The 13,206-nt window shown below is 57.2% G+C and overlaps 2 protein-coding genes across 5 annotated transcripts; one reads left to right on the top strand and one right to left on the bottom strand.

Moving 5' to 3' along the window:
• Trappc6a (trafficking protein particle complex subunit 6A) lies at positions 1 to 7,722 on the bottom strand. Of its 3 annotated transcripts, none has more exons than XM_071604147.1 (6): positions 7,529 to 7,691; positions 2,208 to 2,275; positions 1,891 to 2,073; positions 1,281 to 1,364; positions 1,039 to 1,132; positions 1 to 290 (listed from the first exon to the last, which is right to left on the bottom strand). In XM_071604147.1, exons 1-6 carry the CDS (start codon positions 7,610 to 7,612, stop codon positions 273 to 275), a joined length of 531 nt encoding a protein of 176 aa, XP_071460248.1. In that variant the 5' UTR covers positions 7,613 to 7,691; the 3' UTR covers positions 1 to 272. The 3 variants fall into 3 exon arrangements, with proteins under 3 accessions (XP_071460248.1, XP_027801700.1, XP_071460249.1); XM_027945899.2 differs by having other exon boundaries at positions 1,891 to 2,008; positions 7,529 to 7,675; XM_071604148.1 differs by lacking the exon at positions 1,039 to 1,132 and having other exon boundaries at positions 7,529 to 7,722.
• A 175-nt stretch (positions 7,723 to 7,897) lies between these two features.
• Bloc1s3 (biogenesis of lysosomal organelles complex 1 subunit 3) lies at positions 7,898 to 10,327 on the top strand. 2 transcript variants are annotated; one of them, XM_027945897.2, is made up of 2 exons: positions 7,898 to 8,241; positions 8,639 to 10,327. In XM_027945897.2, the coding sequence occupies exons 1-2, from the start codon at positions 8,200 to 8,202 to the stop codon at positions 9,245 to 9,247; spliced, it is 651 nt and encodes a 216-aa protein (XP_027801698.1). In that variant the 5' UTR covers positions 7,898 to 8,199; the 3' UTR covers positions 9,248 to 10,327. The 2 variants fall into 2 exon arrangements, with proteins under 2 accessions (XP_027801698.1, XP_027801699.1); XM_027945898.2 differs by having other exon boundaries at positions 7,899 to 8,197.
• The last annotated feature ends 2,879 nt before the right edge of the window (positions 10,328 to 13,206 follow it).

Raw genomic sequence — 13,206 nt, 5'->3', positions numbered from 1 at the left:
TGAATGCCACATACAGAACTTTATTAACACCTGAGTGATGTCGCGCATGTCCCGCGACCAGTCCTGACCAGTAGGACACCTTGCCTCCAGCGCCCTGACCTCCCGTTGAGCACGGGACACTCAGAACTGGGGGTCCCAGCACTGACCCCAAGACCGCCCCCAGGGCAGCCACCCAAGGTCCTAGGCAGAGGCGCCCGCTGTCTCCAGAGTGGGTGAAGGCCAGGGGGGCTCTGCGGCTGGGCAGGGGTGACCGGGTCCTCAAGGTTTCTGGATCACCACCTGGAACTTACCTGGAAGGCAAAGGTCACCTTAGCCGGAGGCTATGATCTGGGGGAGGCAGAGGGCAGCCACTCCCGTGCCCTGTGAGGCAGCCTGGGTGGCCCGGGTGGGGCCTCAGTTCACCAGAGAGCAGGTCACAGGGCATGGTGCTCCCGTCCTCCTGGCCCACATCCTAGGGCTGTGTGGGTGACAGGACAGGGAGGCCAAGCTTGAAGGAGGCCCAGCAAGGCCTGGCACAGGCCTCTATGGCATGTCCAGCTTCAGCCCTGCCCACCTGGGCCCCATTTCCCCATGAGTGACCTCCGAAACTGGCAGATGGGGAATAACTGGGGGGCGGGATGGCGAGGCAGCCTGGCAGCAGCTTCAGGGCAGGCTGCGCTGGGGCAGGGAGAAGGCTTCAGCTCCTGCTGAGGGGCTCCATCCCAGCAGTACCCGGGCGTCAGGAGACACCTATAGTGTGGGCTGCCACCCTCCTGCCCCTGTGAGCAGACCAACAAGGAGGACACCTGTCATGTCCCTGGGTTCCGTGTTTGGGAAGAAATGTTCAAGATTACCAAGGGCTTCTCCCTGGGGCTAGGACTTCCCGAGGAGGCAGAGGCCTGGGCCCTCCCAGCGCCAGGGCATGGAGGGGCCTGAACAGGTGACTTAGGCTGAGCCCCAAATCCCACATCTGTCAGCTGGGGCCGGGGCCTGTCCTGGCCTCCCCAGTACCCACCGAACAAAGGATGAGGAGAACCCCCCCCCCCCAACAAGACTCACAGGCGGGCAGGGCTGCCACGGAGGCGGTGACCAGGCTCTGGAAGCCCAGGGTATGGAGGGCGCCACACAGAAGGCCGCAGGTGAAGGCCAGGAACTGGGGCAGGGGACACAGACCATTGTGGGAGGAGGGGAGGCCAGCACCCAGGTCCTGGGCCCGGGATACCCCCTAGGCCTGGGAAAGGGCTGCTAGGAGCAAGGGCGGGTAGACAGGTAAATGAAGGTGACATCCCAGCCCCCCATACCTTGGGGGCTTCCTCCAGATACTGCAGGCCTGCGGCCATCGGGACGAGGAGGGGGAAGCTGTTGTCCTGCAAGACATAGGTCCCCTGGGAGCAGAAGAGAAGCTCATGGGGCTGAGCCTGTCCACTGGCATTGTGTGGAGAGGGAGGCAGGGCCCCGGACCCCACCTCACAGCTCTGTGGCTGGGAACCCCTCCTGCAGAGCTGTGGGGGCCAAGGTCTGCCCACGGCCTCCGGCTGCATGGCTTCCTGGGAAAGGAGCTCCTGCCTCCCAGGTGGCTGGGCCCGCATGGGTGTTCAGTGGGAAGGGACCAGCGTGAGAAGAGCAGCGAGGTGCCAGGCCACCTGCTGCCAACCAGCAGGGCTGCATCCTGGGGGGCTGGTGAAGTTCTGGAAATAGCCCTGATGCCCCACCGCAGCCCAGGCCTCCTCAGAGGACCACACAGACCCAGAGAAGAGGTGGCTGCCAGTGGTTCCTCCTGCCTCCAGGCCTTGGGCGGCCCCCACAGGCCCCTCTAGCCTTCCTACCAGGGCTCCCCCTCCCAGGCTCCAGCCTCTGCCTTCAGCCAGGCCAGCTGTGCTGGAGGCGCCAGGGAACAGGGCACACACCCACCTGGTGATTGGTGCGAAGGCCATCCATCTGCTTTTGGAACACGGCCACCCACAGGTCTTTGCACAGGAACTTGAGGACATCCAGCTCCTCCCTGAAGGCCGGAGTGTCGCGGGGCAGCCTGGAGGGCAGGGGAGGGGAGGGCAGGGCAGGGCAGGGCAGGGCAGGCTGGGGCCCAAGCTGATGCTAGCAGCAGGTGAGGAAGAGGGATGAAGCAAGGAGCAAGGTGACCTTGCCCTGGGCGAGGCTGCCAGAGGACCCAACCTGGGTCCTGCACACCCTCCCGGCCAGGGTAGGGGGGCAGGAAGGCGGGCTCTCACCTCTCACCCAGAGCCTGGCCCACGCGGAACCCCACGCTCTCCAGGACAGACGGGCATGTCTTCTGTCCCTAGCAGGCCAGGGAAAAAAGGTTCAGGGGGCCCTTGGTCACCTCCCAGCAGGAGCCAGCCAGGGGTGGCCACTGCAAGCAGACCCCAAGAGCAGAGCCTCTGTCAGCCCAGGAGGAGGAAGAGGCAAGGGGGGGGGGACTTCCTGCCAGCCTGCCCAGGGTACCGGAGGCCCTGGGGGCCACCTGGCTGGCCAGCCTTGCCCTCTGCCCAAGGCAGCCTGTGCCCCCCCCAATTCCACAAACCCCACGGGCCTCAGGCTCAGCCTGCCGCCCCCAGGAGTCCACGTCTTCCCCAGGCACAACAACTCCTCGCAGATGGCACCCTCCACACACCTGGAGCTCCAAGGGAGCCTTACAACACTTGTGAGAAGGACCCCCAGGTGACTGACTTTCCCAAGGGCCCATGTAGCCAAATCCCTGGGCTGGGCCATCAGAAGGGAGACTGTGAGAGTCACTTAAGACTATCAGGCCTGAAGGAGCCAGCCAAGGTCCCTGGGAGGACATGTGGGGTTCCAGGAGGCAGAGGCGGCCAGGTGAGGACTGAGATGAGAGCGAAGGGGGGTGGGGGGCAGCAGGAGCGCTGCACAAGGACAGCGGACAGAATGGCTGGGGCTCGTTTTTATTTTTTCCTGAGATGGGATTTTGTGTGTATATGTGTGTTGCTGGGGATTGAACTCAGGACCTTGTGCATTCGAGGCGAGCACTCCAGCCCCCTGAGATGGAATCTTGCTGCACTGCCAGGCTGGCCTTGAACCTCTGGGCAGTCCCCCCTCAGCCTCAGGCAGCTGGGATTACAAGCGTGCAATGCCACGCCCAGCCCCTCATTTGAGTTTAATAAGCCCATAAGGCCGGTTGTACTTCATACCTGCAAACGGGCTCCAAAGGGTTAAGAACCTGTCCCAGGCCCACTCAGCCACAGGGCTACCAAACCAAGCAGATGGGCTTCCAACAAGCCCAGATGGGCAGGCAGGATGCCACCCACAGCTGTGCTACGTCAGGGAGATGGTGAGGCGAGGCCCACCGGGTGGGGAGCACTGGGAATGGGGCCTAAGCAAGGATTATCAGCACAGTGACACGTGGGTCCCTCTTGCACTGCCCGTGGCTTCAGCACCCAGGTTTAGATCTGCCCTACACTTACCAGACGTGGGAGCTGGGGCGATGGCCGAGTTCGTGAGCCTCGGTTTCCCCATGTAAGAGGAGGATAAAGCTAATCACGTTACCTCCTGGGAGCCCCACAAGGAAAGGGATCAGTAAATGCCAGTCAGGTGCTTCAAGGAGGCTAAGTCAACCTCACCAACACCCCGTCCACAGCCTGCCAAGCGAGGTGACAGCACCCTGGCTGATGCAGGTGGGAGCCCCTGGCTGGAGAAGAGCCACAAGAAGGAAAGGGCTCTCTCTCTTGGGGTCACCTATGCCAGCACCTAGCAAGGTCTGGCTGTCACTCCCCTGTGGTCTCCCATTCAGAATTCTCAGAGGCCGGGCCAGCTTCCACCCTGACAGGGCGAATCTCAGTCCCTGCTCACGAGGACTTCCCAGCATGGCAGGAAAACTGAGCTCTCCCCGTGGATCCCTCCAATTCTTGGGTGTCCTCCAGAAGCTCGTCTCCTGCGACTGGCTAGTGCACAGCCCGCTCCACCAGGAGGGGCAGGGGCAGGCCAAGGGGGCTGCCATTCCCCATGGGCACCTGCAGCCAGCCCAGAGTTGAGGTCACAGGTGCTGCCTGACTGCCACATGCAGGGGTAGCAGACTCAGCCCCTGCCCTGCGGGCCTGGCATCTGGCAGGGAGCACACAAGAGCTGGGAATGCAACGAATAACCCTTAGAAAGACTGTGCTGGGTGACCTCCACCGGGCAGGGGGGAACCCCTGAGGACACCCGGCCGGTCCATACTGTCTACAGCAGGAGGGGTGGGTGGCAGCCAGGACAGCAGCCCCATAAGGTAAGAAGGGCCTGATGGGGCCAGAGAGCCTCTGAGGTCCCCAGCCAGGCCAGGAGGGGAGCCAGAGGGTTCAAATTCTCCTTCCGTGAACTTCAGTTTGCCTGGGTTGGAAATCCTGGCTCCACCACTTACGAGGTGTGAACTGGGGCAGGTTACAAAAAGACTCATGGAGGTGTCTACTTGCACATGGTGTCACAGATGTGGTCACTGCTGGTCCCACTGTGCCTGGACCAAGACAGAGGCCAATTAAATATCTGCTGACCTGAAAAGACTGGCAGGTAGGGGTATGCGGAAGGGCAAGCAGGAGGGGAACAGGAAGTGGGGGCAAGGGGCAGAAAGGGCAGAGGAGGGGACAAGCAGCTAACTGCCTCTGTCACAGCCTGCCTTCCCTGTCTGTCCTCTCACAGAAGGGACAAGGTAGGGACTCTCCCGTTCACACAAACGGGCCAGAGCCCGGCCCAGAGTTGGTGCACTTTCTGCTCCTCTCAAACCACTGATGGGAAGCAGGTAATGCCAGGCAGGGGACACGGGCGGAGTCGGGGTAGTACGAGGGCATCCTCAAGCAGCAGGGGAGTCGCTGTGGAGACAGTCCCCGCCAGAGAGGAGCTCTGGAGCCAGCTGTCAAGTTCTCATTTGGCCTGACTGTCCCTGTGCGGCCTCCAGAAGGCCCTTCCCCTCGCAAGTCCCAGTCCTGCCTGTTCTTCCCCGTCTGCACCTTAAGGTCCCCAAGAGCTTCCTGAGCCTGCTGTCCAGGCCACTCTCCACCGGTTCCATGGGAGGCTCTGGAAAGACCCCAGACTCAGAACCCCAGGGGCCTAGGAGTCCCAGGCAAGGTCAAGTGCCCTGGTAACCGGGGGTGAGTCAAGCTGAGTACAGCAGTGTTTCCCACACTTGCCTGACCACAGAACCCATTAAAACCCGTTCAGAGAGTGAGGGAACACGGGAGGCACAGGCGAGAGTTATGGCTTCGTGCAAGCTTGAGGAGAGGGCGCCTGGCTCCTTGCCCAGCTCCACTCTGGAGAGCAAGAAACTCCCTCCCCTCAGCTCAGGTGCTTCACCTACAGAGGGAGGGTCAGGTGGAGCGCGGGAGGCGGGTGATGAGGAGCTAGTGCAACCAGGACTGTGATGCCCAGGGTGACATGTGCGACACTCCTGCGGCAAGAGCCATGATGGGTTACAATGCTCAAAGGATCCAGGCCCACTACCCCCTCCACAGCACTGGGTCTGCATTCACTTCTGTGATAATCCACACTGAGGACCCACTACGTGATCCACACAGACCCGTCCCAGCTCATGTGGGGCACACAGTCTGGCACAGAAGCACAATTCAGATACAACCTTTCTGAGTGTGATGAAGCCAACCAGAGAGTGAGGAGGGGGCCCAGAATGTGTGAAGGAGACAAAAACTCGCCTGGGGGCTCAGGGAAGGCTTCCCTGAGGAGGAGCATTTGAAGGAACATCTGACAGATTAATAGGTGTTAACTGAGAAGTAAGCAAAAGGGGCAGAGAGGAGGGAGCCTGGGCCAGGGCAAAGGAGTGGACAGACAGATGGGAAACATACAACCAGGGCCTGGTAGAGGGCTGGAGGCAGGGAGAAATGGCAGAGGTCAGGGCCCCTGGGTTTCTGGTTTGAAAGCCAGGAAGTGTGGGGTGCTGAGAGGCTGTTAACACCCTGACCAACTCACCAGCTGCTGCGGCACTGCCAGGCTTTATCTTACAGCAGTTATGCAACCTACCACAGGCTTCACTCGTCTCTTTCCATTTCAACAGACACTCCAGGAGCACAAGGATTTTTGTGTGGTTCACTAAGGAATCCCCAGAGCCTACAGAAAGGCATGGTACCTTGGAGGTCTTAGTAAAAAGTTTGACAAATGAATGAACTCAGAAGAAACTACCCTGATAATAACCAGCAACACTCTCCCTGGGACTCCTAATGTGCAAAAGGAAACCTGAGCCAATAAAAATGTATTGCATAGCCATGCATGGTGGCCCACACCTGTAGTCCCAGCTACTCAGGAGGCTGAGGCAAGTGGCAGGTTCGAGGCCAACTGGGCAATTTTAGGGAGAATCTGAGACCCTAGGTTCCATCCTCAATACTACAATAGATACATTCTTGCATGTGGTGATGACCACGATCACAAAACAATAGTGAAAAAGAGTGACCACCACCCCAATTATTAAGCACCTACACTCCATGAAGCTCCATTTTTTCTCAATTACTGATTTCTTGTTTTTGTTTTTTTTTTTTTTTGGTGGCTGCAAATAAAACCTCAGTACAGTGCAAGGAAGGCAAGCCATATCCTCAGCCTCCCCCAACAGATTTACAGCAAAAGCTCTCGTGTTTCATAGACTATGTGCTAGATATCATATTGAATGCTTTAAAGTTTTGCCAGGCGCAGTGGTGCACACCTGTAATCCCGCAGGTCAGGAGGCTGAGGCAGGAGGATCAAAAGTTCAAAGCCAGTCTCTTAATGAGACCCTATCTCAAAAATAAAATTTAAAAAGCCGGAGGTGTAGCTCAGTGGTAAGGCACCCCTGGGTTCAATCCCCAGTACCAAAAAAAAAAGGTTTTAACTCATTTAGTCTTCACAAGGACTAAACTTCCAAAATGTCAAACGTGCTTCCTCTTCGGAGCTTTGCTCCTCCTTTCCTTCCTGGACTGATCTTACCAACTCACCCCCCCCACCCCCACCCCGCTAGTTCCCCAGATTTGGTGCCTCCTCCCTTCCCTTCAGGCTTGCCCCCACCATCCACCACGCACCCCTCTTCCTTCCTGGACTCTCCTGAAGTTTTCTTTATAGTACTTCTCAACAGCTAGTGGCACGTTTTATTATTTGATTCCTCTACTAAAACCTAAGTTTCATGAAGATCGGCATTTTGATTTAGTGCTTGTGGAGTGAATAAATGTCCCTCCTACCCTGTGACTTAGGTATTGCTGGGAGGCTCATCGTGCAAAGGAAGAAACTGAGGAACAAAAAGATTAAGTCACTGGACTGCATGCCTGGGGAGGGGTGGAGGCGAGTCCTCACCCTCGGTACACGCCCAATAACAATTATTATAATTGCTAACCGCTTACTCTGTGCCAGACCTTGAACTAAGTGCTTTTCCCTGAGTCATCTGGTTCACTTCTACCAATAACCTGCGAGGGAGGCATCGTCGCGAACCCCCACATCCCAAAGCCTGCCCCGAAGCAGAGGCGGGGCCAGAGGTCCGAACTCGGCGGCAGACACCGAGGGCACGCGCCCACCGTGCGCTCCGAGGCCTGCGGTCTTCCCGTCGCTGTCGGCGTCTCCTCCCCCAAGACCTCGCGCTCACCCCCGAGCCTGGGTCGGGGTCGGGAGTCCACAGCTCCGCCACCATCTCGGTGTGCAGAAATTCAAACAACACTGCATCCGCCATGCGTCAGCCTCGCGCGCCCAACTACCACGCAGCAACTCCAGCTCTTATTGGCCGGACTGGGCAAGCCTCGCCTCCCTCGTTCCGATAGAGCCCGCCCACCGCATTCCCATTGGTGTTTTAGGCTGGCCCCGCCTTCCCGCGGCGGGCTCACGCGATGAGCGCGTGAGCGGAGAGACGGAGGGCGGCGTTGCTCTGCCTCTCATTGGCCACACGTGATACCATCTTCCGCCTTTATTTGGACTCCTGCCCTTGTTCCATTGGCCGAATGCCGGATTGCACGTGACATTCTTGTTTTTTAAAAAAGCCCTATTGGTCCGCTCTAGGTTTTCCTCGAAGCACAACACGGAAGACCCTGTCCGACCGCTTCCCTATTGGCCGTGCCTTCGTTCACGTGACTCCGCTGCGCACACGCCCTCAAAGATGGTGCTGGGAACTGGTTTCCTGGTTGGTAGAGAGCGACCCCTCGTGACTTGGCCGTCAAATGCCCGCCCAACCCACTCTCTTATTGGTCGGGACTTTAGCCCTCTGTGACGCCGCACTTCCGCCCGATAGGGGATCCAGCGGGCTCGGAGCTCCTGTGACCTGGTATGGCTTTGGGCGATTGTGCTGACCCTTCACCCCTTCCTCGGGTTAGTGTACCGATCCCAGTCCCCTGGACTACCCCTCTTTTTTGACTGTCACTGGTTCCTCAGCGACTCATGAGCCCGCGTGCCTTCGGGTCTGAGGCCTGAAGGACTCACCGCCTCCGTTGGGAGGCGAATTCCGGAAGAACTGTTTAGAACTCTAGGAACCGGCCCTAGAGCCTTAATCGAGCTCGGCCTCAGTTTCCCATCTGTACACTGAAGAGGTTGGGGTCCGTTGCCCCCGTCACCTTCCAGGTTACGGAAGAGGAAACTGAGGCCGCGACAAAGGAAGCATTGTCCCTAAATCGCTAAGAGAACCAGCAGAGGGACTAGGATTCCAGGTTATGATGCCCTTTTCACGCAGGGGTGCCTCTCACGCGGTGTCTTCGCTTCTCTTTCCTAGCGCCGCGCCATGGCATCCCAGGGTCGTCGGCGGAGGCCGCCGCGGAGGCCGGGGACCGTGGTGCCTGGGGAGGCGGCTGAGACGGACTCGGAGCTCTCTGCGTCCTCGTCGGAGGAGGAGTTGTACCTGGGCCCCTCCGGCCCGTCGCGCGGCCGACCCACGGGGCTGAAGGTAGCCGGGGAGGCTGCAGAGACCGACTCGGACCCGGAGCCGGAGCCTACTGCCGCGCCGAGGGACCTGCCTCCGCTTGTGGTGCAGCGGGACTTGGCAGGGGAGGCCTGGGCCGCCGAGGAAGCCCCGGCCCCCGCCCCCGCGCGCTCGCTGCTGCAGCAGCGGCTGGCCGAGAGCCAAGCGCGGCTGGACCACGATGTGGCCGCTGCTGTGAGCGGCGTGTACCGCCGTGCGGGCCGGGACGTGGCCGCCTTGGCTGGGAGACTGGCAGCCGCTCAGGCGACGGGGTTGGCTGCAGCCCACAGCGTGCGCCTGGCGCGCGGGGATCTCTGCGCCCTAGCTGAGCGTTTGGACATCGTGGCTAGCTGCTGTCTGCTGCCGGACATCCGCGGTGTGCCGGGAAGCGAGCCCGAGCAAGACCCGGGACCTCGGGCCTGAGACTCGACTTCCCCACCTGACTGCCTCTTGGGGGTAGGCCTGGCAGCTTTTGTGACTTGGCTGTGTCCCTGTACCCTTTCCGCATCTTAGTGTCACCCTAGGGCTAAACCTGCCCGGGCTGGATAATGCCCTGGTTTCGCCTCATGGCCCTGACCCTGGCCTCTGGTAAATAGCTGCTCTGTGGTGGTCTATTTCCACCATGTCTCCTGGCTCCTCCTCCTCCTCGGGCTTGGCTCCACCCCTTCAGCCCGGTCTCATCTCCAGAGTCCAGCCGTACCCTTAGGATAGGTTTTGTTTCCTCTTGTTTTTCCTGTCCTGCTTACATTACTTACCTGGTCCTGGAGTTCATGTACTAACTAGTTTCCTTCCTCAGGCCCAAAATGATGCCCCCTCCTGACCCAAAGGGATCCTCCTGCACCAGATCCCCTGGCATGTGGCATCTCCTCCAGACCCAGGAACTTTAGGCCAAGGTGGTTCCCCCTCCTAACTCTCTAGACCTGAAGTGACACCCTTCAGGCACTTGGGCCCAGTTCAGCCCACCGTGGTGCTTTTGGTGCAGTAGGGTCCCACTTGGCAGGTAACTTGGCAGGTGTGCTCTCTGTTGGTCCCTGGGTGCTGAAAGGCTGTGGATTTCTGGCCCAGCTCCTGGGCTGGGGTAGCAGCCTCTGTGTGCACAGTCTGCTTCCTCTTTCAGGCCTGCCTTTGTCCTCAGCAGTCACATTTACACCCTTCCCCCCAGCCATACTCCAAGATCTGAGCCCCAGGATGGAAAGGTGGGAAGAGCTCTCTGTGGTGGACTCATTAAAATCCAAAACATTTCCCAACTTGCTCAGTTTCTCTTCCTCACCCCCCCACCCCCCCAGTATGGGCTGGGTGAGTTAGTGATTTCTGAGTTGAGGCGCCCCCTTTCTAGCCTATTGAAGGTGAAACTGTAATTGGATTTTTCCCTGATTTTGCATTTATTTGTATTTAATTAATTCAGCATACACTTTGGGGTTCCTGGGGTGGGGGGTTGCAACAAGCAGTCCCTGACAATATGGGAGACTGACAGTATTCTATAAATAACTGGAGGAACCATAACTTATTGTTCAGTTTTTTGTTTTTTTTCCTGGCATGCTTAGAGCTCTAAAGAAAGAGCAGTGTGGTAAAGGTTTGCTGGTCTCTGCTGCGCAACCTGGTCTGGGGAGGAGTGGTCATTTAGCTTCTCAGAGGAGGTGACCTTGATGTCTGAGCTGAGCCCTGGAGGTGTCCATAAGTGACCTGGGAGTAGACTGGAGAGGAATGCAGACAGCAGGAGCAGAGCCCTGAGTCAAAGGGGGCGTGACCTAGTGTTAACTTTCCTACACTGACAAAATCCCCAAGACAGTCAACCTGAGATAAGGAGGAAAGGTTTGCTTTGATAAGAGATTCAGAGATTCCAGTCCAAGGCTGCTAGGCCTATTGCCTTGGGCCTGTTGCAAGGTACATCACAGCAGGGGAGCGCCTGGGGAAGGGAACTGCTGAATTCTGCTCACCACCACACCCTGCCAGTGGGAGATCCTTTAACCCAAAGGCTTCCTTGGGGCTTTAAAGAGCCTAGCTATCTGGATATGGTGGTGCACACCTATAACCCCAGCTACTTGGGAGACTGAGGCAGGAGGATCACAAGTTTGAGGCCAACCTGGAAAACTTGGTAAGACCCTATTTCAAGAAAATAAAAAGGACTGGGGATGGCTCAGTGGTAGAGCACCCAAGGGTTCCATCCCCAATATTAAAAAAAAAAAAAAAAAAAAATCTGATCTATAGCACCTACTGAGGTATTAGAGGGAAGAGAGGGGGTGTAGAGGTGAGTGTGACACCAGCAAGAGCCAGAGAAAGGTGGGCTTCTAAGCTAGGCAGGAATTCTTGCTCTTCACTTAGCAACCAGTAAGCAGAGAAGGACAGAGAATCAACCAGCATCCTCAGCCAAGCTCAGAAGAGAAGAGGCAGCTGATTTCCTGAGCTAGAAGTGCAGAGGTAGCTCAGCTCACACTTATCCTGACAGCATTTGTCAATACTGAGACCCAGGCTCTTGGATTACCATAGCTTCCAGGCCTTGCTGTTTGAAGAAAGAAAGGATTTACCCTTTCAGAATGGTCCAGAAAACTGCATTTATAAAGCAGCTCTGGCTCAAACTAAGGAGTCAACATTCAGCTCAGACTGTGTAGCAGCAAAAGGACAGTTGGGTTTCAGCTCAGCCGGAACCTGCAGGAGGGTAAGATGGTGAATGAGCAGGGCTGTGAGCTAGGTCCTTGGATTTATCCTTGAAGAGATGGTCAAAGACTGAATCAGAAATAACACAAGATGCTGAGAAATTCCTGGGGAGACAGAGGGACTCTCCCATACAGTATTCTAATTTTTATTGCTTTGTAACAAATGCCCCCAAACTTAAAGGCTTAAACAGTTGTTCTGTTACACCCAAAGATTCTGTGGGTTGGGGGCTGGGTGTGGTGGTGCAGTCCTGTGATCTCAGTTACTCAGGAGGCTGAGGCAGGAGGATCACAAGTTTGAAGTCAGCCTCAGCAACTTAGACCTTGTCAAAAAAAAAAAAAAGTGCTGGGGATGTAGCTTGATAATAAGAGTGCTTCCCTGTGATGTGTGAGGTCCTGGGTTCAGCACCACACAAGAAAAAAATATATCCCTGGGTTAAGAATTGCAGCAGGGCCCAGTTGGAGGGTCTCCTGCTTCGAGGAGGAAGGGCCAGGCAGACTCTCCAATGGCTGATTCTGTAGAGGTCGTGTTAGACTGTGGTAGTCACCTAGTGCGTGGATTGGCCTGCAGAGTCCCAGGCAGTCGCACTTGGTAGCTGGGCTGGACTAACTCAAAGGGTAGGCCATTGACTTGAGTGTCTGCACGTGGTCCGTGGTCCTGGCTGTTTGGCTTGGGCTCACCATGAGAGGCTTGGGCGGCCTCACCTGGCTCCTGGGAACCATCCCTCGGCGAGCTCAGGGCTCCACAGTTGTTTACCTGGCAAACCAAGCAGATGTGGCCATTTCTGACCTAGATTCCAGAGTCCTGCAGCTGCACTGAATTCTATTCGTTGGGAAGTCACTTAGTTCACCCAAGATCCAAGGACAGCTCTTAATGGGAGTGTCAGAACTGAGAGACTGTTCATCAATAATGGAGCAAAGGAAACAGGCCAAGTCCGGCTCTCTTGGACCCTGTGTTCTGGTTGTTCAGAAGGTGCCTGAAGGAACACTGATGTCCATGTCGGGTCTCCCAGGGAAAGAAGTGATTATGGGTGGGCCCGGAAGAGGGGTGTTTGTGATTGGGGAAGACGTCTGAAGAGATGACCCTGAACAGGATTAGCTCACAGTGGGAGGGAGAACCGCTGGGAAGTACAAGGAGATGCGCGTTCCTGACGCGGGACTGGAAATGCAGAGGCGCAGGAGGAGTGGGGGGGCGTTTCCCAGGTACAGGCAAGGAAGCCACTGGGGTCGGAACAGGGTTTGGGAGGGGAGGTCGCAGAGGCCTGGAGCATAAAGGACCCGGGGGAGGCCTGGGATCCTATTCTGAGTGGATGGCAAAGCCACAGATCTGTGTTCCAGCAGAGAAGCTACTTGGCTTTGCATCTGAAAGGACCTTTCTGGCATCTGTAGACCAAAACCAGGAGACTTTCCGTAAGGGGCCAGCTGCTAATATGCTGCAAATCATGTGGTCTCCATTGAGAGCCTTCACCTCTGCTGTTGCCGAGGGAAAAGAGCCCTGGATGACAGAAATCAATGAGCACGGGTGTGTGACCAAGCCAGGCCTGCTTGGCATACCGTACAGGATGCCGAGTTTTGCAGAAGAGTTTATTCACATGTTTAGCCACATGTGGAGACTGGAGAGGAAATCTCAAATCTGCCTCCCTGAGGATAAGGTTTGAGAACATCTATGGGAAAGGCAATTAGAGGCGAGGAGGCAATCCGCAGTTCACTCATGCGCCATCAAATTTCATC

This window comes from Marmota flaviventris, chromosome 18 (genome assembly GCF_047511675.1).
Source record: "Marmota flaviventris isolate mMarFla1 chromosome 18, mMarFla1.hap1, whole genome shotgun sequence".
NCBI lineage: Eukaryota > Metazoa > Chordata > Mammalia > Rodentia > Sciuridae > Marmota > Marmota flaviventris.
This window is presented reverse-complemented; position numbering and strand designations above follow the sequence as displayed.